The 24321-nt window shown below is 37.8% G+C and overlaps 1 protein-coding gene across 1 annotated transcript; it reads left to right on the top strand.

The window, feature by feature from the left end:
- Positions 1–14576: 14576 nt before the first annotated feature.
- On the top strand, positions 14577–15631 carry LOC100990509 (olfactory receptor 52B2). The gene is given in 2 exon segments (XM_008972443.4): positions 14577–15185; positions 15187–15631. Coding segments are annotated over 2 exon segments (975 nt in total). The 3' UTR covers positions 15553–15631.
- Positions 15632–24321: the final 8690 nt, after the last annotated feature.

The raw sequence follows: 24321 nt of genomic DNA, 5'->3' as shown, positions 1-24321 counted from the left end.
ATATATTTTCCATAATTTCCTTTTAGTCATTCAATAAATAATGAGCACCTACTTTATACTGAGTACTATGCTTAAATATTTAACAATAACATATTGCATACATTCTTTAGGTCAATAGATACAGCTGTTCTTTTTAAATACAGTTATGTGTTGTTTAGTGATGTGGATATGTTCTAAGAAATACATCATTAGGTGATTTAGTTGTTTTGCGAACATCATAGAGTGTACTTACACCAACCTAGGTGGTATAGCCTACTACGCATCTAGGCTGTAGGGTATAGCCTATTGCTCCAAAGGTACACACCTGTATAGCACGTTACTGTACTAAATATAGCAGGGAGTGGTAACACAATGGTAAGTCTCTAAACATAGAAAAGGTAAAGCAAAAATATGACACTATAATCTTATGGGACCGTGACTGTATACGTAATCTGTCTTTGATTGAAATGTCATTATGTAGTGCACGACTGTAGCCAATTTCACATACACATACATTTTTCATTATAGGTTACTATATATTCGCATGTAGTTGTAAGAAACAATACAGAGAGATTTCAGGTAATATTTGTCTAATTTCCCCCAATAATAATACCTTGCAAAACTATAGTACAGTGTCCACAACCAGTATAGTGACACTGGTAAAATCAAGATACAGACTAGCTGCAGCACTGCAAAGATCCCTCCTTTTGCCCTTTTATAGGCATATCTACCTCATTCCTTCCTTTCTACACCTCCAGTGATAACCCCTAGAAACCACTACTCTTTTTTTTCCATTTCTATAATTTTGTCATTTCAAGAATGTTATATAAATGAAATCCTACAGTATGTAACCCTTTGGAATTTTTTTGACTCAGTATATAAATAGTTCATTCATTTTACTACTAAGTGGTTTTTTTTTTTTTTTTTTGAGATGGAGTTTTCACTCTTGTTGCCCATGCTGGAGTGCAGTGGCACGATCTCAGCTTACTGCAACCTCTGCCTCCCAGGTTCAAGCGAGTCTCCTGCCTCAGCCTCCCAAGTAGCTGGGATTACATGCATGTGCCACCACACCTGGCTAATTTTGTAGTTTTAGTAGAGATGGGGTTTCACCATATTGGCCAGGCTGGTCTTGAACTCTTGACTTAGGTGATCCACCCACCTTGGCCTCCCAAAGTCCTGGGATTACAGGTGTGAGCCACCGTGCCTGGCCAAGTGGTATTTTATTGTATAAATGTGCCTCAGTTTGTTTAACTGTTCATCTGTTGAAAGATATCTAGCATGTTTCCAGTTTTTGGCTAATAGTAATAAAGCTTCAGTGAACTGTTGCATATGAGTTTTCTGTGGAAACATAATTTTTATTTTTCTGAGATAAATGCCCAAGGGTACAATTGCTGGGTCATATATACTTGCATATTTAGATGTTTAGTTTTATAAGAAACTGCCTGCTATAGACTGAATGTTTATGTCACCCCAAGTTTATATGTTAAAACCTAATTCCCAATGTGATGGTATTTGACAATGGGCCTTTGGGAGGTGGTTATGTCATGAAAGCAGAACTCTCATGAATGGGATTAGTGCCCTTGTAAAAGAAACCCCAGAGAGCTCCCTTATCCCTTCTGCCATATGATGAAACAGTGAGAAGACAGCTAGCTATGAACCAGGAAGCTGCTTATTAGACACTAAATCTGCTGCTGGCTTCATCTTGGATTTCCCAGCCTTCAGAAGTGTGAGAAATAAATGGTAAAGTCACCCAGTCTATGATATTTTTGTTAACAGCAGTCTGAGCTAAGATACCCAAACTATTTTATGAGTGGGTATACCATTTACATTCCTACTAACAATTTCCCATCTGTATGCCTTTTATTTCTTTTTCTTATCTTATGGAAGTGGCCAGAAATTCCAGTATGATGTTGAACAAGATTGATGAATGGATATCTTTGTCATGTTCCTGACCTTACAGAAACAGCATTCCATTTTCACCATTAGTACGATGTTAGCTGCAGGTTTTTTTGTTGATGCTCTTTATCAAGTTATGGTAGTTCTCTGTTCTACATTGCTAAGAGTTTTAGTTATGAATGGATATTGGGTTTTGGCAAAAGTTTTTCCTGCTTCAATGGATATGATTTTATGATTTTTCTTCTTGAGCTTATTCATATGGTAAATTACACTGATTGATTGTTGAATGTTGAACCAACTTTACAAACCTGGAAAAAAATCTCACTTGGTTGTGGCATATAATTTTAAAAAATACGTTGTTGGATTTAATTTGCTAATGTTTTGAGGGTTGTTTTCTGTATGGTCTTCATCTGATTTTGGTTTGGGGCAATATTGGCTGCTTGAGAAGTGTTTCCTAGTCTTCTATTTTCTGGAAAGAATTATGTAATAATTGGTGTTAATTCTTTAAAGTTCAGTAGAATTCTTCAATGAAACCATCTGGGCCTGGAGAGTTCTTTTTTATTAATTAAAGATTCCATTCTAAAAATAGTTATGAGGCTATTCTCATATTATCTATTTTGTCTTGAGTTTAAAGAAAATTTGTGGGTTTTGATAAATTGGTCTATTTTTTCTAAACAGTCAAATTTGTGAGCATAAAGTTGTTCATATTTTTTCCTTATTTTCTGTGGTGATACTAGAATCTATAGTGAGATTCCCCCATTTTATTCCTCATATTGATGATTTGTATCTTCTCTTTGTCAGTCTTGCTAGATGGCTTATTTTCATGATGTTTTGAAGAGCCAGATTTTAATTTTATTGATTTTTTTATTTTTCCATTTTTCAATTTCTTTAATTTCTGCTCGTAACTTTATTACTTTCTTGTTTTTGTTTGCTTTGGGCTTATTTTTCTCTTTCTCCCCTAGTTTCTTGGGATAGGAACTTTGATTATTGATTTGAGACCTTTTCTTTTTTCTAATGTAGGTACGTAGTGCTAAAAATTCCTTTCAGCATTTCTTTAGCCATATCCCACCCATTTTTATATTTTATATTTTCATTTCCATTCAGTTCTGTTTTTTTAAAAAATTATTTTATGACTTTTTTGACCCATACTTTATTTAGAAGTCTATTATTTAATTTCTAATTATTTAGAGACTTTCTTGTTCTCCCTCTGTTATTGATTTCCAGTTTGATTCCAGTATTGTCAGGAACACAGTCTATGTAATTTCACTTTTTGGTAGTTCTATATGCTTACTGATATTCTGTCTTGTAGTTCTGTTTTTTTAAAATTTTTTTTATTATACTTTAAGTTCTAGGGTACATGTGCACAACGTGCAGGTTTGTTACATTTGTATACATGTGCCATGTTGGTGTGCTGCACCCATTAACTCGTCATTTACATTAGGTATATCTCCTAATGCTATCCCTCCCCCTTCCCCCCCCACCCCACAACAGGCCCTGGTGTGTGATGTTCCCCTTCCTGTGTCCGGGTGTTCTCATTGTTCAATTCCCACCTATGAGTGAGAACATGCGGTGTTTGGTTTTTTGTCCTTGCGATAGTTTGCTGAGAATGATGGTTTCCAGCTTCATCCATGTCCCTACAAAGGACATGAACTCATCATTTTTTATGGCTGCATAGTATTCTATGGTGTGTATGTGCCACATTTTCTTAATCCAGTCTATCATTGTTGGACATTTGGGTTGGTTCCAAGTCTTTGCTATTGTGAATAGTGCCGCAATAAACATACATGTGCATGTGTTTTTATAGCAGCATGATTTATAATCCTTTGGGTATATACCCAGTAATGGGATGGCTGGGTCAAATGGTATTTCTAGTTCTAGATCCCTGAGGAATCGCCACACTGACTTCCACAATGGTTGAACTAGTTTACAGTCCCACCAACAGTGTAAAAGTGTTCCTATTTCTCCACATCCTCTCCAGCACCTGTTGTTTCCTGACTTTTTAATAATTGCCATTCTGACTGGTGTGAGATGATATCTCATTGTGGTTTTGATTTGCAGTTCTCTGATGGCCAGTGATGATGAACATTTTTTCATGTGTCTGTTGGCTGCATAAAAGTCTTCTTTTGAGAAGTGTCTGTTCATATCCTTTGCCCACTTTTTGATGGGGTTGTTTTTTTTTTCTTGTAAATTTGTTTGAGTTCTTTGTAGATTCCGGATATTAGCCCTTTGTCAGACGAGTAGGTTGCAAAAATTTTCTCCCATTCTGTAGGTTGCCTGTTCACTCTGATGGTACTTTCTTTTGCTGTGCAGAAACTCTTTAGTTTAATGAGATCCCATTTGTCCATTTTGGCTTTTGTCGCCATTGCTTTTGGTGTTTTAGACATGAAGTCCTTGCCCATGCCTATGTCCTGAATGATATTGTCTAGGTTTTCTTCTAGAGTTTTTATGGTTTTAGGTCTAACATGTAAGTCTTTAATCCATCTTGAATTAATTTTTGTATAAGGTGTAAGGAAGGGATCCAGTTTCAGCTTTCTATATATGGCTAGCCAGTTTTCCCAGCACCATTTGTTAAACAGGGACTCCTTTCCCCATTTCTTGTTTTTCTCAGGTTTGTCAAAGATCAGGTAGTTGTAGATGTGTGGTATTATTTCTGAGGGTTCTGTTCTGTTCCATTGGTCTATCTCTCTGTTTTGGTACCAGTACCATGCTGTTTTGGTTACTGTAGCCTTATAGTATAGTTTGAAGTCAGGTAGCATGATGCCTCCAGCTTTGTTCTTTTGGCTTAGGATTGACTTGGCAATGCGGGCTCTTTTTTGGTTCCATATGAACTTTAAAGTAGTTCTTGTGCCATGGTTTTCAGCTCCATCAGGTCCTTTAAGGACTTCTCTGCATTGATTATTCTAGTTAGCCATTCATCTAATCTTTTTTCAAGGTTTTAAACTTCTTTGCAATGGGTTTGAACTTCCTCCTTTAGCCTGGAGAAGTCTGATCATCTGAAGCCTTCTTCTCTCAACTCATCAAAGTCATTCTCCGTCCAGCTTTGTTCCATTGCTGGTGAGGAGCTGCGTTCCTTTGGAGGAGGAGAGGTGTTCTGATTTTTAGAATTTTGTTTTTCTGTTCTGTTTCTTCCCCATCTTTGTGGTTTTATCTACCTTTGGTCTTTGATGATGGTGACATACAGATGGCGTTTTGGTGTGGATATCCTTTCTGTTTGTTAGTTTAACAGTCAGGACCCTCAGCTGCAGGTCTGTTGGAGTTTGCTGGAGGTCCTCTCCAGACCCTGTTTGCCTGGGTATCAGCAGCGGAGGCTGCAGAACAGTGAATATTGCTGAACAGCAAATGTTGCTGTCTGATTGTTCCTCTGGAGGTTTCGTCTCAGAGGGGTACCCGGCTGTGTGAGGTGTCAGTCTTCCCCTACTGGGGGGGTGCCTCCCATATAGGCTACTCAGGGGTCAGGGACCCACTTGAGGAGGCAGTCTGTCCGTTCTCAGATCTCAAACTCCGTGCTGGGAGAACCACTACTCTCTTCAAAGCTGTCAGACAGGGACATTTAAGTCTGCAGAGGTTTCTGCTGCCTTTTGTTTGTCTATGCCCTGCCCCCAGAGGTGGAGTCTACAGAGGCAGGCAGGCCTCCTTGAGCTGTGGTGGGCTCCACCCAGTTCGAGCTTCCTGGCAGCTTTGTTTACCTACTCAAGCCTCAGCAATGGCGGGTGCCCCTCCCCCAGCCTCACTGCCACCTTGCAGTTTGATCTCAGACTGCTGTGCTAGCAATAAGCAAGGCTCCATGGGTGTGGGACCCTCTGAGCCAGGCACAGGATATGATCTCCTGGTGTGCCGTTTGCTAAGACCATTGGAGAAGCACAGTATTAGGGTGGGAGTGACCCGATTTTCCAGGTGCCGTCTGTCACAGCTTTGCTTGGCTATGACAGGGAATTCCCTGACCCCTTGTGCTTCCCAGGTGAGGCGATGCCTCGCTCTGCTTCAGCTCGCGTTTGGTGTGCTGCACCCACTGTCCGACAAGCCCCAGTGAGATGAACCTAGTACCTCAGTTGGAAATGCAGAAATCACCTGTCTTCTGCGTCACTCACGCTGGGAGCTGTAGACTGGAACTGTTCCTATTTGGCCATCTTGGAACCCTGTAGTTCTGTTATGAGTTGCTGAGATAGAACTTCAACTGCAAGGTGGCTTTTGAGTTCCCAAATTTTAATTGTGAATTTGTCTATTTCTCCCTTCATTTATTTCAGTTTTTGCTTCTGAAAATGTTTTGAGACTCTGTTGTTTGAAGCCTACATACTTGAGATTGTATCTTCATGGTGAATTGATTACTTTATCATTTTGTAATGTGTGACTTTATCACCAGTAATTTTCTTTGCCCTGTAGTCCACTTTATCTGAAATATTAGCATTCTTGCTTTCTTTTTGGATAAATAGTTGCATGATACATTTTTTGCAAACTTGTATTTTCAGCCTACCTATGTCATTGAATTTGAAGTTAATTCTTATAAACATCATATAGTTGGATCATGTTTTATTTTTCCACTTTGCCAATCTGTTTTTTAATTGGTGTATTTAGACCATTACAGTTATGGCAATTATTAATATGTTATGGTTTACCTGCCATTTTATTGTTTTCTCTTTGTTTCTTCTGTGTCTTATTCCTCTGTTTCTGTTTTCTTCCATTTCTGTGGGTTACTTGAATATTTTTAGGTTTTCCTGTTGATTTATTTATAGCACCAGTCCCCACCCTTTTTTTGGCACCAGGGACCAGTTTTGTGGACAACAATTTTTCCATAGACAGGGGAAGGGCAGATGGTTTCAGGATGAAACTGTTTCACCTTAGATCATCAGGCATTAGATTCTCATAAAGAGCACGCAACCTAGGTCCCTCACATGCTCAGTTCTCAATAGGGTTCAGGCTCCTATGAGACTGTAATGTGTGGCAGATCTGACAGGAGGCAGAGCTCAGGTGGTAATGCTCGCTTGCCTGCCGCCCAACTCCTTCTGTGTGGCCTGGTTCCTAACAGGCCACAGGACCCCTGATTTATACTGTTTTTCAGTGTATTGCTTTGTATAATTTTCTTAGTGATTGCTTTGTGTATTAAAATATACATATGTGACTCATGATAGTCTGCTAGTATCGATATTTCACCACTTTTGTGGAAACTTTACTTTTATTTAAGTTCCTTTACTCTTTCCACTTTTAAATATCATTGTCTTTACTATGAGATGGTTTATAATTTGTTTTAATTATTGCATATATTATAAAGAACTGATGAGAAGAATTTACTCGTATTTCTGCTCTTTCCATTGCTGTTTATTCTTTACTAATACCCCCAAAAGTCCTTTGGACAATTGCAGACACCTATGTAACTTACACTTACCTCAGAATGTAGAATATTTTCATCAAAGAAATGTCCTCTGGTTCTTCCCACCCCAGAGACAATTGCTATTCTTATTTCTACACTGTAGACTAGGTTTTATCTGTTGTAGAACCTCATATAAATGCAATCCTACAGCATGTAGACTTTTGTATCTGGATTCTTTCACTTGACATAAAGATCTTGAGTTTATTCTGTATTGTTGCATGTTTTAGTAGTTTGCTCATTTTAATTGCTGAATAATATTTCATGGTATGAATATATCACAATTGGTTTGTCCATTCTCCTGTTGGTGGACATTTCTTTTTTTTTTCTCAACTTTTGGTTATTATAAATAAAGCCACTATAACATTTGTGTACAAGACTTTTTGTGTTTTTTTTTTTTTAGTAAATATCTAACACTGGTATTCTACCCCCTTTTCCCCATTGTTGGATTCCTAGCTATTTCATTGCTCCAAAAGTTACAAGATGATTTGGGAAGAATTATTCTCCTCTCAACAATGTTGGAGTACTTTAATTAAATGCTAATAGAAGGTAAATTTACTTTTTTTCTTCAGTTTTCTATTATGGTAAAATTTACATATCATAAAATTTACCATGTTGACCATTTTTTAATTGTATAGTTCAGTGAGATTAAGTACATCTATATTGTGCAACCATCACCACAATCCATTTCCAGAGCTCTTTTCATCTTATAAAACTAAAACTCTATACCTACTAAGCAATGACTCCCCATTCCCTTTCCCCTAAGCCCCTGGCAACCACCATTCTACTTTCCGTCTCAATAATTTTCACTACTGTAAGTAGCTCATGTAAGTGGAATTGTATGATTCCACTTGTCTTTTTGTGACTGGCTAATTTCACTTAGTACAATGTCTTCAAGTCTCATCCATATTGTTGCATATGTCAGAATTTCTGTCCCTTTTAAAGCTGAATAATATTCCATTGCAGGTATATATAATATTTTGCTTACCTATTCATCTGTTGATGGACACAGTTCCCTCTGTGTTTTAGCGATTATGAAAAATGCTGCTGTGAACATGGTTGTACAATTATCTTTTCAGGACTTGGCTTTCAATTCTTTTGAATATATGCCTAGAAGTAGAATTGCTATATCATATGATAATTGTATTTTTAAGTTTTTGAGGAACCACTATTCTGCTTTCCACAGTGATGGTATCATTTTACATTCCCTCCAACAGTGCTCTGGGCTCCAATGTCTGCAAATCCTGGCAAAAACTTACTTTCTGTTTTTAAATTTAAATTTTAGATTTTTTATGGTAGCCATCCTAATGGGTGTTAGGTGCGCATTGTGATTTTTGATTTGCATTTCCCTGATAATTAGTGACATTGAGCATCTTTTTACGTGCTTATAAATTTTGCTTTGAATGGTGCACACATTTTAGTCAATCTTCATTTATTCTGTTCTTTTTTTCTTGAACTTATCTTCAGTGATTGACCCTGTAGGGTTGCTTCAAAATTACTCCTCCAAAATTATAGTTTCTGAGGAATTAATGAGTGTTTTCATACTGAGTCAGAACACTTTGACATGTTCACTTGAGGACTTTTGTCTTTTCTGCTTATCAACTACTTAGTCTTTCTAAGCCTCCATTTTCTCATCTGCAAAATGGATACATAATAGTGGTGCCTTTTCTCATTGGGTTGTTCTGATAATTAAATAAGATAATTTATGTTAAAAACTTAACATAGTGACAGGGATATAGTAATCGATCAACAAATGTTAGCTGTTATTATGTTATTTTATTGTTGAGATTTCTGTCATTGCTCTATGCTGTGTCTTCTAATACTTTATGCGCTTTCTGTCTGGAGCTACTAATTATCCCTAGAGTTAGTGTTCCCTGTTGGCACTAGGGGAAGTGTTTTTGTATCTCCTTTTGCTCATTGACCCCAGGCTCAATGATCCCAGGGGTGACTCCGACACCTGCCTCCAGAAGAAGGAAGCATGTAGCTTCTCAGTGTGCAGATATAAGGGTCCTGTACAGGGCAGGAACAGTGACATCTCCTCATGCCACCAGCTTTCTCTTTTCTTTTCATTCTTCTTTCCTCAGAATAAGCAAAGTGAGTTTTTTTTCAGCTCTTCCCTACCATTTTCTCAATCCTTCAGCTGATATTGTGATACAGTAGGTGAGTTTAAGAGCATTGGTGGTGGCAGAGGGAGGGATTGGCAGGTGTGTGTGTGTGAGTGAGAGAGAGAGAGAGTGTGTGTTTGTGTATTTAGGGGTATCTGTAAAGGACAAAGGCTGCAGTTGTGAAGAAAGAAATGGGTATGTGGGAGAAAGATAAGGGGTCAGTGAGACAAAGGATGAGAGAGGGATTGCAGCATGACAGAGCATAGAGTGGGGAGTGTGGGCATTGGGAAATACATCAGTGGGTTTAAGTGGTAAACACTGATGAGAGATAGGAATAGGAACGCAGAGAGGGGCAAGGAAAAGCACCAGGAGCACATGAGAAAGAGAAAACTTCCTGTTTAAGGGTTTCAGGGCAGTTTTTAGAGCCATCAGAATCAGATTATACCAGGGAAGGGTATATTAGTGGGTGCTATTCATTAAAATGGCTTGGGTTTTGATCAACACCTTGTTTTGGGGAAACAAGCAAAGCTACTGGAGAAAGATTAATTCACTAATTCCATGGCTTATTTTTTTCAAATATTTCCCAAGAACCTACAATGTGTCAGGCTCTGTACTTAGTGCTATGAGCTCCTCAGTCCCAAAGTCTTAAGGAAACTTTCTTTTGGTAATCTGGGTGTCACTTGTGTCTAAACTTGAAAAATCCTCTTTCTTCTGTTTTTTGTTTTTGTTTTTTTTTAGTTTTTTGTTTTGTTTTGTTTTTTTGTCCTGCATCTTGTAGAACAGATATAGACATTGGGAAGGAAGAGGTGGTGCTTTGGGGCTGGGGTTCTCCACATTTTTGCTACTACATCACAAGAACATAGAAGATACTTACACATGATACATCACCATATGCTTACTCAAGTTTGGCAAAATACCCAAAATCTTTATAGACAGTAAAACAAATGGATAGGTGGGAATTTTTCTCAAGATGTTTATTCATTACAAAAGTAAATCATGCTGGTTGCCAGAGGCTTGAGATTCAGGGGTGATTAGAGAGATGTTGGTCAAATGAAAAAACAATACAATTAGGAGGAATACGTTTAAAAAATCTATTGAACATCATGGTGACTATAGTTAATATATTATATACTTGAAAATTGCTAAGAGAGTAGATTTTAAATGTTTTAACAACAAAAAATAAATATGTGAGGTAATAAGCATGAATTGGCTTGATTTAGCCATTCCACAATGTATACATTTATCAAAACATCATGTTGTACAACATAAATGTATACCATTTTTATTTGTCAGCTAAAAAATAAGTAATTAAAAAACCATGAGTTACTGTTAAGGGTTGTCTGAATTAAGGGAATTTTAGTGCCTCTGCATCATGGATAGCACTGGCTTTAGATTATGAAAACATCTTCTTACATGCTAGCTTTAAGTGCACATGGGCAAGAGTGAGCTTATTAAAGGTATAAATCTGAATTTTCCCCAATATATTAGAAGGGTAAATAATTTATAAATTTTGAGACCTTATATGTTATTAGAAACAAATTTCTTATGACACTTATTATAACAAAGCCTGCAATATATTGTGCTGCAAACAGAGACCAGCCTTACAAGCAGAGGACAGTGGGGTAGTGAGGTTTGCAGCTGTTTTATCCATTAGGGACATGGCTTTAGTGTACAGAGACTGTGCATTTTGAAGAACCTAAGACTTGTGAAAAATACTTGACATCTAAAATGCACATAACAAGGAAAATGGCAAAGTGAAATTAATACTTGTAGAAATAAATATCTAGATAATACAACTCGGCAAAAAGGTAACTCAACTCCTGTATAGTTACCTAAAAATTATATCACATGTGGTTTGTGAACACATTTGAATACATTGTTATGATGGAAGGAGAGTCTTCTGAATTGAGATTGCATAAAGACATAAAAGACCTTTATATAACCCCCTAAAGAGGAAACAGTTATTACCAAAAAATAGAGCTGGTTAGGAAGTCTGGTCAGGAGCTGTGGAGAAGTGGGTTCCATTTCGCCTTTAAAGTGTGGACCAAATCTTCTCTATAATTCCCACTTCCAAATCTCCTCAGTTCTGCAGTAGAAGCTGACTCCCATTGTTCTGCAATGTTCCTGAGGCTTCTGTAAATGATGGAGATAATTTCTCTTTGTGTTGAGACAGGTGGGTGTTTTTCAGAGCATTTGCAGGAAGACTGCCAGGTAGTCCTCACCCAAGCTAAGTCCATCAGTAGTGGATATGCCTGGTGTACCACCCAAAGCCCTTGGGTCTGGTTTTTGAGACACCAGGTTTATCTGAGAGATCTGGTCTCAGGCTATTTTCCTTTCATTGGGCACTTCCTTCATTCCTTTTCCTCCTCTTTCTTCCTGAGAAAGGAGTTTCCTTTGGTCATATTTGGATGAAGAATAAGACTTTAATGTTGCTAAATATTCATTAAGGTGTTTTGCCTACTGGAAAAAATACAAGAGAATGATGGCCAGAGGTAATAATGATGATGATGATGATGATATAAACAAGAATAATAACCTACTTTTCTGAGCACTCAATACAAACTTATTTAATCCCCACAATTACCACATGAAGTTTTTTTTGGTATCCACATCTTACAGATAAAAAAACTGAGGCATGCAGAAGTAAAGTGACTTGCCCAAGATCTAGTTAGTTAGGGAAGAACTGGGAAATGAATGCAGAAAGTCTGGCTCCAGAACTTAATATCTACACCTTCTTTGTTGTGTTCTTTCCCAGCTAGCTTGGCTCCTGCTCCATCTCTACTATTCTGGCTCTTTTTTTTCTCGCTCAGCTGGATGTTCTCTTGGGAGCTCTGGGAGGTACTTCTGGGAGACGTTGGATATTCCTCTTTTTGCCTGTGAGTTTCCTTTCTTCTCACCCTTAACTCTTTCCTAAATGAGGCTCGAACGCTCCAAAGGTGCTTGACAGAGAAGCAGCAGGGCTTTGATGGAGCTCTAAGACGCCACTGAATAAAATGAAAGTCCTTCTTTCCATGGGCAGTAACCTCCTTTCCAGGACCTCATTAACAGCCATCTAGGCCTCATTGCCCCTCTCTCCACCCTGCCTTTGGTATCTCACTGTTGGAGTGATAAAACATAACAGAGTCATAGGCAGAGAGCAGACTTGTTTTGATGAGGACGTATATCAGGTGTCTTACTGTTTTATTGAGAAGGAGTATGTTAATAACTGGAGGGGTTGGGAAAGTTGTGAGAAAATAAATGTCCAATAAATTTCCTCCTAAGGAAAATGAATTTGTTTTTTTGTTGGGGCTTTTGCTTGTATAAATTTGAGTTCAATACTTTAAAATAGAGCCAGAGCAATGCTACTAATGACTTCTTCTCTGTGCTCATTCCAGCAAAGCTCAGCCTCTCTTCTAAGTAGAAGTTGAACATACATATACACACACACACATATATATATACATATATGTGTACATATAATATGTATTTTATATATATACATACATATATATATATATATATATTTTAAAGAGACAGAGTCTTGCTCCATCACCTAGGCTGGAGTGCGGTGGTGCCATCATAGCTCATTCACTGCAGCCCCAAACTCCTGGGCTCAAGAGAGCCTCCTGCCTCTGCCTCCAAGTAGCTGGGACTACAGATGCGTGCCACCATTCCCGGCTAATTTTTAAATTGTGTTGTAGTGACAGGGTCTTGTTATGTTACCTAGGCAGGTCTTGAATACCTGGCCTCAAGCGATCCTCCCATCTTGGCCTCCCAAACTTCTGGGATTATAGGCATGAGACACTGTGCCTGGCCCAAATATTTAAAATATACTGACTTGAATGCTGTCAAATTATTAGCCTGCCTGCGGCCTTTACTTGTCTGGATCTGGCTCTATTCCCTTCCTTGTACCCATCTGGAGTCCCATTGCTCCCTCCCCACAGCCCACCGTGCTCTGAGAAAGTTCATTTGCATAGAGGCAGAGGGATGGACTAATAAACTGAGGATTTTATTCCTTTGCATCTCTTCTTTGGGGCCCTCTGAATACCATTATCAGAAGATCAGTCTAGTGTTTATTTGGTACCTTTATAGTTCTGATTCTCTCTTTACTGTCTCTGTGGTCCCTTTTCTTCATGTTCCCTTCTAGATTCTTAATCATACACTCTTTCCCTAGTCCTAATAGCTGACAGATAGTTCAGAACTTCAGAATGAAACAAATATTACCTGAGTGGCAGGAAAGCCAAGAAGGGCTCTATACTTAATCCTTCTTGGCAGCAGGGAAACATGGTTCCTTCTGAGGGTTGGGGAACAGTGGGGTGGGAAGAAGGGCAGTATTAGTGGAGTCAGCAGGGTTTACATGTGGGCAATATATTGATTTCTTTTGCTCAGAATCGTTTTCCTGGGGGCTTCTACAGATAAGGAAGCCCAGACATAACCAAGAGGCTCCTGTTTAGAAATATTTGAGGAGGAGCATGAGAAGTCCATGAGGAACTGGTGATGAAAATTGCCTGTCTCAGTTTCATTGGCTGCCCCATTGCTCACTGCATTAGGGAAGATATGAATCTGGATCAGAGTGGAGAAATGTACCCCTCTAGGCTTCCCCTGGATTCCCACTTGATACTCTACTCCCTTGCACAAGGGGCCAGAGGTGCAAGTGTCCTGTGAAATGTTCAAGGCAATAGCCAGATAAACTTAATAGGATTAAATATAACCCAGTTAAAATATAGTTTAGTTAATAGTTTTTTAGGAAGGAGATATATTGCTATGAACACAGACCATTACAAAGTGGTATGTCTTAAGGAGTTATTTTAAGGTTAAAATTTTGTTAAACAGAAGTAGAAGGGGAGGGAAATTAAAGGTAAATGCAGAACAAAATCTTGGGGAAAGGGACAAGTACAATACAGGTAGGTGGAAAATGCTGCTTGTGTGGAAATAGTAGAATGAGGTCAGAAAGGGAGGGTGAGGCCAAACTCTGGGGGCAGGGTAGTTGCAGGCAGGTGCTGCCACTTCTGTTCATACTTGAAGCATTATTGCCACAGAAGCTCTATTTGCAAAGGAAGCACTATGGGCCAGAAGCCATTCCTACACCAAGTGAACATTCTCTGGGAGTACTTGCCGCTGGAGAGTCCAGCAATTTAGAAGTCCAGGCTGTCTTTTATGATATTTATACATATTCAGGAGTGCTTTCTGTTTTTATCACTTTCAGTAGACTCATCAGCTTCTAAGTCATTATAGAGAGGACTATAAAGTGCATCATGAGTCACACCAATGTTACCATCTTCCATCCTGCAGTTTTTGTCCTTCTTGGCATCCCTGGGTTGGAGGCTTATCACATTTGGCTGTCAATACCTCTTTGCCTCATTTACATCACTGCAGTCCTGGGAAACAGCATCCTGATAGTGGTTATTGTCATGGAACATAACCTTCACGAGCCCATGTATTTCTTCCTCTCAATGCTGGCCATCACGGACATCCTGCTGTCTACCACCACTGTGCCCAAGGCCCTAGCCATCTTTTGGCTTCAAGCACATAACATTGCTTTTGATGCCTGTGTCACCCAAGTCTTCTTTGTCCATATGATGTTTGTGGGGGAGTCAGCTATCCTGTTAGCCATGGCCTTTGATCGCTTTGTGGCCATTTGTGCCCCACTGAGATATACAACAGTGCTAACATGGCCTGTTGTGGGAAGGATTGCTCTGGCCGTCATCACCCGAAGCTTCTGCATCATCTTCCCAGTCATATTCTTGCTGAAGCGGCTGCCCTTCTGCCGAACCAACATTGTTCCTCATTCCTACTGTGAGCATATTGGAGTGGCTCGTTTAGCCTGTGCTGACATCACTGTTAACATCTGGTATGGCTTCTCAGTCAGTGCCCATTGTCATGGTCATCTTGGATGTTATCCTCATCGCTGTGTCTTACTCACTAATCCTCCGAGCAGTGTTTCGTTTGCCGTCCCAGGATGCTCAGCCCAAGGCCCTCAGCACTTGTGGCTCCCACCTCTGTGTCATCCTTATGTTTTATGTTCCATCCTTCTTTACCTTATTGACCCACCGTTTTGGGCGTAATATTCCTCAACATGTCCATATCTTGCTGGCCAATCTTTATGTGGCAGTGCCACCAATGCTGAACCCCATTGTCTATGGTGTGAAGACTAAGCAGATACGTGAGGGTGTAGCCCACCGGTTCTTTGACATCAAGACTTGGTGCTGTACCTCCCCTCTGGGCTCATGAATCTTCATGTCCAGCTCCTTCAAGGAAGCTAGATGTGAAATACAGAGATTTCCTGGACTGAGAAGGCTTTTCTTCCTCTTCTTTCTATTTCATCTTCCGCCCCCCACTTTTCTTTCTTTTCTCATAATTCTTCCTCCTTCTCTTGTTTGTTTTCTCTAACCTCTTTACATATTCCTCCCTACAACCCAGAAATAATAACTAAGTGTACATGCCTCTGATATGACGCTTTGGTACCCTCAGTAGACTAGATAGACGCCAGAAGCGCAGGGATCTGAACACCACATGAAATGAGGTTATAAAGAAGTGGATAAAAATAATTTTATATTTACCCTTTTAAGGAGTTTTAATTTAAAAAAAAAAATCCCAAATGTGCATTGATTCTTTGTACAGAATCAAGTGGCCTGCCACCCACTACCACAATGGCAGGTGAGTTTGAGGAACAGCCATGCATGACCTTTGGTCATCTGGAAAAACTTCCTTTCCTTCAAATTTTAGTTCAAGAAAAGTTGAGTCTTTTCTAATTTCTCCAGGCAAGCCAAGGGTCCTATCTTTGCATGTCTAGTGTATCTTGTACAGATCTCCAAATGTGCATAATAAATTGTAATGTAATGAGTTGTTCATTTATTTGTACCCTCAATTGACTGCAAACTCCTTGAAATCAGAAGAGTGTATATTATTCATATTTGTATCCCCAGTGCATTACAAAATGCCTGACACATACTACATTTTTGAAAAATAAATGGGAGCGCAATTATCTCCTTGAGGTCAGAACAGGCATCTCTATGGTACACTGAAATGACCAGCTAAATTATTTCACAAAACCAGTGATTAGTAAATCAGCTCCTCATGAAGGCAGTTTGGCATAACTGAGCCAAATCAACTGCTGATTTGCAGTACTTCTCTCTGCTGTAACTCAGGGACAAGCGAAAAGACAAAGTAGGAGGAAACAGGGTACTCTTGATTCTCTCTTATATCTAGTTTTTGACCAGACCCAGAATTAGGAATTATAGTACATTGTTCATGGCCAGGTTGGCAAAATTGGAGTACTCTCTTGGGATTCACAGTCTCAACCCTTATTCTTTCATGCTTTTCCAGAAAAGGTCATGTACACTCATTTCTTTAGCCACCACCAACACTAATGAGTCCCATATCCCTGTCTCTAGTCTAAAACTCTCTTTTGAGTGTTAGACACATAAATCCACCTATTAACTGGTTATTCTTCCTAGGATGTAGAACTCCCACTCCACTTTTCTTCCTACATTTCATTTCTTGGGAACTAGATTATGATGATCCCAACAACTTCACTGAGCTGGAAACCCTATAGTCTTTTTCAACTTTCTCCTCTTAGGGCTGATACTCAAAAAGTTATTGGTTGATATTTATATTGATTGTACCACTAAATAAGTATACGGATAGTATTTGGACTCATATCAGGACTCAAGTCTTGTCACCATCATTTTCTAGCTATGCGAACTTGCACAGTTTGTTTAACATTTTTGGTCCTCAATTTTTAAATCTATAAATTGGGTACCTTATAGGTTACCTTCACAGGGTTATTTAGAAGATTAAATGAAATAAACCTTAAGACTATACTTAACATAATCTTTAGCTCATAGTTTCTGAGAAATATTTTGTTAATACTTACTAGTATTGTTAGTCTTTTCAACACTGCCTGTACAAATTACTTATGACTTTTCTCATCTTTCACTTCAGATATTGCATTACTTTCTTAGCTGAGATCAATGTTTTCAATCTTTTACACATTAGCCTAAACTATGAAATGACTCTACATTAAATTTTCTAAAAGACAGAGCTTATCAAGGCACTTTCTGTCAAATACTTTGGAGGGTTTTTCATTAATTACAGAGAGTTTTCCACAGAATATTTTGTAGCAGTAGATATCAGATATAAATAAATGTTTTATTAAAAAGTTCCATGGTCAAATAATTGTGGAAAATGCTGATATTCTGTGAGTCATGCACATGGCTGTCCAAGAGAAAGTTAGAGTCAGCAGTGTTCCCCACACTTCTGTGACCGTAGATATCTATATCAATGTCCACATAATTTTGGCATAATTTTGATAAGCATATAAATTTACATCTGTAAAATAAACTAGTGTTCCATTAGACATAGTTTGGAAATCACAGGACTACATAGTAAGTTCTAAGCTAAGCATTAATTTAATAATCTTGTCCTAACTTATTTTCCATCTCTATCACAAAACATACTATATAGTAACACAAAATATTAACATGATAATATTAATGATAACAATATTACAATAACAGCTAATGTTTATTTATTTAAAAAAAATTTAAATCACCTTAAGCATTTATATTTTAACAAACGATCCAATTATACTCTTTTATTTATTTACTTTTTGAGACAGAGTCTTGCTCTGTCACTGAGGCTGGAGTGCAGTGGTGCGATCTCGGCTCACTGCAACCTTTACCTCCCAGGTTAAGCAATTCTCATGCCTCAGCCTCCCAGGTAGCTGGGACTACAGGCACCCATCACCATGTCTGGCTAAGTTTTTGTATTTTTAATAGAGATGGGTTTCACCATGTTGCCCAGGGTGGTCTTGAACTCCTGAGCTCAGGCAATCTACCCGCCTTGGCCTCCCAAAGTGCTAGGATTACAGGCATGAGCCACCGAGACTGGCCCAATTATACTTTTAGTTATTTTAAAATGTGCAATTAAATTATTACTGACTATAGTCACCCTGTTTTGCTAGCAGATACTAGGTCTTATTCATTCATTCTATTTTTTTTTTTGTACCCGTTAACTATCCCCACTATCCTTCCCAGCCTCTGGTAACCATTCTTCTCTCTATCTCCATGAGTTCAATTGTTTTAATTTTTAGCTCCCACATGAGAACATGCTAAGTTTGTCCTTCTGTGGCGGGCTTATTTCACTAAACATAATGAACTCCAGTTTCATCCATGCTATTGCAAATGACAGGATCTCATTTTTTTATGGCTTACTAGTACTCCATTGTGTATATGTACCATATTTCCTTTATCCATTCACCTGTTGATGGACACTTAGGTTGCTTCCAAATCTTGGCTATTGTGAATAGGGCTGCAGATATGGGAGTGCAGATATCTCTTCGATATACTGATTTTCTTTCTTTTGGGTATATATAGGAGTGGGATTGCTGGATCATATAGTAGCTCTATTTTCAGTTTTTTGAGGAATCTCCAAACTGTTCTCCATAGTGGTTGTACTAATTTATGTCCCTGCCAACAGTGTATGAGGGTTCTCTTTTCTCCACATTGTCTCCAGCATTTGATATTGCTTGTCTTGGATAAAAGCCATTTTAACTGGGGTGAAATGTTATCTCATTGTAGTTTTGATTTGCATTTCTCTGATGATCAATAATGTTGAGCACCTTTTCATATACTTGTTTGCCATTGGTATGTTTTCTTTTGAGAAATGTCTATTCAGATATTTTGCCCATTTTTTGGTCACATTATTAGATTTTTTAATGGAGTTGTTTGAGCTTCTTATATGTTTTAGTTACTAATCCCTCATCAGATACATAGTTTGCAAATATTTTCTCTTATTCTTTGGGTTGTCTCTTCACTTTGTTGTTTTCTTTGCTGTGCAGAAGCTTTTTAACTTGAGGTGATCTCATTCGTTCATTTTTGCTTTGGTTGCTTGGGCTTTTGGAATAAAACTCAAGAAATCTTTGCCTACTCTCATATCCTGGAAAGTTTTCCCATTGTTTGCTTTTAGTAGTTTTATAGTTTGAGGTCTTAGATTTAAGTCTTTAATCCATTTTGATTTGAATTTTGTTTATGGCAAGAGATAGGGGTCTAGATTCATTCTTCTGTATATGGATATCCAGTTTTCCCAGCACTATTTTCTATTGAAGAGAATGTCCTCTCCCCAGTGTATGTTTTTGGCACCTTTGTTGAACGTGAGTTCACTGTAGATGTATGGATTTGTTTCTGGGTTCTTTATTCTGTTCCATTGCTCCAAGTATCTGTTTTTATGCCAGTGCCATGCCATTTTGGTTACTACAGCTCTGTAGTATAATTTAAAGTCAGGTAATATGATTCCTCCAGTTTTGTTCTCTTTGCTCAGTACAGCTTTGGCTATTCTGGATCTTTTGTGGTTCCATAGAAAATTTCTTTTCTATTTCTGTGAAGAATGTCATTGGTATTTTGATAGAGATTGCATTGAATCGGTAGATTGTTTTGGGTAGTATGAACATTTTAACAATAGTGATTCTTCCAATCCATGAACATGGAATATCCTTCCATTTTTTGGTGTGCCCTCTTCAATTTCTTTCATCAGTGTTTTATAGTTTTCATTGTAGAGCTCCTCTAATTCTTTGGTTAATTCCTAGATATTGTATTTTATCTGTAGCTATTATAAATGACATTGCTTTCCTGATTTTTCCTTGAGATTGTTTACTGGAGGCATATAGAAATGCTACTGATTATTGTATGTCAATATTGTAACCTGCACCTGTACTGAATTGTTTATCAGTGTGAATAATTTTTCTGTGGAATCTTTAGGTTTTCCCAAATATAAAATCATATCATATATCTGCAAACAAGGATAATTTGACTTCTTTTTTTTCCAATGTAGATGCCCTTCATTTTTTTCTGTTATATGATTACTCTTGCTAGGATTCCCAGTATTACGTTGAATAACACTAGAGAAAGTGGGTATTCTTGTCATGTTACAGATCTTAGAAGGAAGGCTTTTAGTTTTTCCCCATTCAGTATAATATTAGCTGTGAGTCCATTGTATACGGCATGAGCTATGTTCCTTTTATCCCCAGTTTTTTGAGGGTTTTTATCATGAAGAGATGTTGAATTTTATCAAATACTTTTTTTTTAGCATCAGTTGATATGATTATGTTGCTTTTGTCCTTCATTCTGTTGATATAACGTATCACATTGATGGATTTGCATATGTTGAACCAATCCGGCATCCCTGGGATAAATCCCACTTGGTCTTGATGAATGATCTTTTCAACGTGCTGTTGAATTCAGGGTGCTGGTATTTTGTTGAGGATTTTTGCATCAGTATTCATCAGTGATATTGACCTATAGTTTTCTTTTTGATATGTCTTTGGCTTTGGTACAAGGGTAATACTGGCTTCATAGAATGAGTTTGGAAGTATTCCCTCTTCCTCTATTTTTCAGAATAATTTGAGTAGGATTGGTATTGTTTTTTCTTTAAATGTTTGCTAGAATTCAACAGTGAAGCCATCAGGTCCCAAGATTTTTTTTTTTTTTTTTTTAATTCTGGAAGACTTTTTACTATGGCTTCAATTTTGTTACTTGTTATTGGCCTGTTCATGTTTTGAATTGCTTAATGGTTCAATCTTGGCAGGTTGTATATGTTTAGGAATTTATTCATTTCTTCTAGATTTTCTAATTTATTGGCATGTAGTTACTTATAGTAGCCACTAATGATCCTTTGAATTTCTGCAGTATCAGTTTTTATAATGTGTCCTTTTTCATATCTGATTTTATTTATTTGGACCTTCTCTCTTTTATCTTATTTAGTCTGGCTAAAGGTTTGTCAATTTTGTTTATGTTTTCAAAAAACAAACTTTTTGTTTCATTGATCTTTTGTATTTTCTTCCTTTCAAATTCATATAGTTCTGCTCTGATCTTTATTATTTCTTTTCTTCTGCTAATTTGGGGTTTGGCTTGCTCTTGCTTTTCTAGTTCTTTAAGATGCATCATTAAGTTGTTTATTTGAAGTCTTTCTTCTTTTTTGATATAGGCACTTTTAGCTATAAACTTCTCTGTTAGTTAGTACTTTAGTACTGCTTTTGCCGTATGCCATAGGTTTTGGTAAGTTGTATTTCCACTATCATTTGTTTCAAGAAAATTTTTATTTTCCTTCTTAATCTCTTCATTGATCCACTGGTTGTTCAAGAATATACTGTTTAATATCTTTGTGTCTTTATACTCTCCAAAATTCCTTGTGTTAATGATTTCTAGCTTTATTCCATTTTTGTCAGAGGAGATGCTTGTTTCATTTGTTTAATGTTTTAATACTTGTTCCATGATCTAACTTTTGGCCTATCCTTGAGAATGATCTATGTGCTGAGGAGAAGAATGTGTATTCTACAGCCATTAGATTAAATGTTCTGTAAATATGTATTAGGTCATATTTGGTCTATAGCGCAGATTAAGTCCAATATTTCTTTGTTGATTTTCTGTCTGGATAATGCTGAAAGTGGGGTGTTGAAGTCTCTAGCTATTATTGTATTGGGACCTATCTCTCTCTTTAGCTCTACTAATGTTTACTTTATATATCTGGGTACTCCAGTGTAAGATGCATATATATTTTAAATTGTTATATTCGCTTTCTGAACTGACCTTTTTAATCATTATATAATGATCTTTGTCTCATAGTTTTAGCCTCGAAATCTATTTTGTCTGATATAAATCTTTTCCCATCCCATTATTTTCAGTCTCTGTGTCTTTATAGGTGAAGCGTGTTTCTTGTAGGCAACAGATTATTGTTGATTCTTTTTTGAATCAATTCAGCCATTTTGTGTCTTCTTATTGGAGAGTTTAGTCAATTTACATTCAATGTTATTATTGATAAGTAAGAACTTACTCTTGCAATTTTGTTATTTTTTTTCTGGTTGTTTTGTGGTCTTCTCATCTTTCTTTCCTGTCTTCCTTATAGTGAAGGTGATTTTCTGTAGTGGTATGCTTTAATTTATTGCTTTTTATTTTTTGTGTATTTATTGTATGTTTTGTGATTTGAGGTTACCATGAAGCTTGTAAATACTATCTTCTAACCCATTATTTTAAACTGATGACAAGGCGGGGGGTGGTGGCTCATGCCTGTAATCCCAGCTCTTTGGGAGGCTGAGGTGGGCAGATCACCTGAGGTCAGTAATTTGAGACCAGCCTGGCCAACGTAGTGAAACCCCATCTCTACTAAAAAATACAAAAATTAGCCAGGCATGGTGGTGTGCACTTGTAATCCCAGCTACTCGGGAGGCTGAGGCAAGAGAATTGCTTGAATCCAGGAAGTGGAGGTTGCAGTGAGCCAAGATCGCACCAGTACACTCCAGCCCGAGCAACACAGCAAGATTCTGTCTCAAAAATAAATAAATAAATAAACAAACAAATAAATAAAAACAAACTGATGACAGCTTAATACTGACTGCATAAACAAACATGCAAAAAGTAAACTAACAAAAACTCTTCACTTTAACTTTGCCTACTTTTTAAATTTTTGTTGTTTCTCTTTATGTCTTATTGTACTATGTCTTAAAAAGTTGTTATAATTATAGTTATGATTTTTCATAATTTAATTTTTCTACTTAAGTCAAGAGAAGATTATACACTGCAATTACAGTGCTATACTTGTGAAAGAAAAAATATCTTGGGTCCCCAAAGTCACCAAGCTAAAGGGAACAGTCAAGCTGGGAATTGCTTAGAACCAACCTGCCTCCCATTCTATTCAAAGTTACCCCTCTGCTTACTGAGATAAATGCATATCTGATTACCTGCTTTGGAGAGGCTAATCAGAAACTCAGAAGAATGCAACCATTTGTCTCTTTTCTATCTATGACCTGGAAGCCCCCTCCCTGTTTGAGTCATCCTATCTTTCCAGACTGAACCAGTGTTCACCTTACATGTGTTGATTGATGTCTCATATCTCCCTAAAATGTATAAAACCAAATTGTGCTTTGACCACCTTGGGCATATGTCATCAGAACCTCCTGAGGCTGTGTCCTCAACCTTGGCAAAATAAACTTTCAAAATTAACTGATACCTGTCTCAGATTTTTAGGGTTCACATACTGTCATGTGTTTTTTTCTGTTTACTATTGCCAGTGAGTTTCATAACTTCAGATGACTTCTTCTTGCTCATTAACATTGTTTTCTTTCAGATTAAAAACTCCCTTTAGCCTTTCTTGTAGGATATGCCTGGTGATGATGAAATCCCCCAGCTTTTGTTTGCCTGGGGGACTTAATGCTTAGTGGATATTTTCACCAGATATACTATTCTAGGTTAAAAGTTTTTTTTTTCTTTCAGCACCTTAATATGTCATGCTGTCAGAGGCACGTGAATCAGAACAACTCCATCTTGACTAGGAGCTGGGTAAAATGAGGCTGAAACCTACTGGGCTGCATTCCCGGACAGTTAAGGCATTCTAAGTCACAGGATGAGATAGGAGGTGGCACAAGATACAAGTCATAAAGACTTTGATGATAAAACAGGTTGCAGTAAAGGAGCCGGCCAAAACCCACCAAAACCAAAATGGCAACGAGAGTGACCTTGGTTGTTCTCACTGCTACACTCTCACCAGCACCAGGACAGTTTACAAATGCCATGGCAATGTCAGGAAGTTACCCTATATGGTCTAAAAAGGGGAGGGATGAATAATCCACCCCTGCCTTTTTGTTTTTTTTAGCATATCATCAAGAAATAACCATACAAATGGGCAACCAGCAGCCCTCAGGGCTGCTCTGTTTATGGAGTAACCATTCTTTTATTTCTTTACTTTCTTAATAAACTTGCTTTCACTTTGCTTTGCAGACTCACCCTGAATTCTTTCTTGTGTGAGATCTAAGAACCCTCTCTTGGGGTCTATATTGGGACCCCTGTCCTGTAATATATTTCTGGTGACTACAAAGGGACTATAATGCAGAAATCCTGACCCAACGCCTACCTTTGGGTAAAGGTTGGAGGCCTGTAACATCTTTCGGGCGACCACGGAAGCGACTACATTGTGGTAACCCCTGACCCAAAGGCTAACTTTGGGCAAGTG

This window comes from Pan paniscus, chromosome 9 (genome assembly GCF_029289425.2).
Source record: "Pan paniscus chromosome 9, NHGRI_mPanPan1-v2.0_pri, whole genome shotgun sequence".
Lineage (NCBI taxonomy): Eukaryota > Metazoa > Chordata > Mammalia > Primates > Hominidae > Pan > Pan paniscus.
Note: the sequence above shows the minus strand (reverse complement) of the source record. Positions and strands in the feature narration are given on the sequence as shown.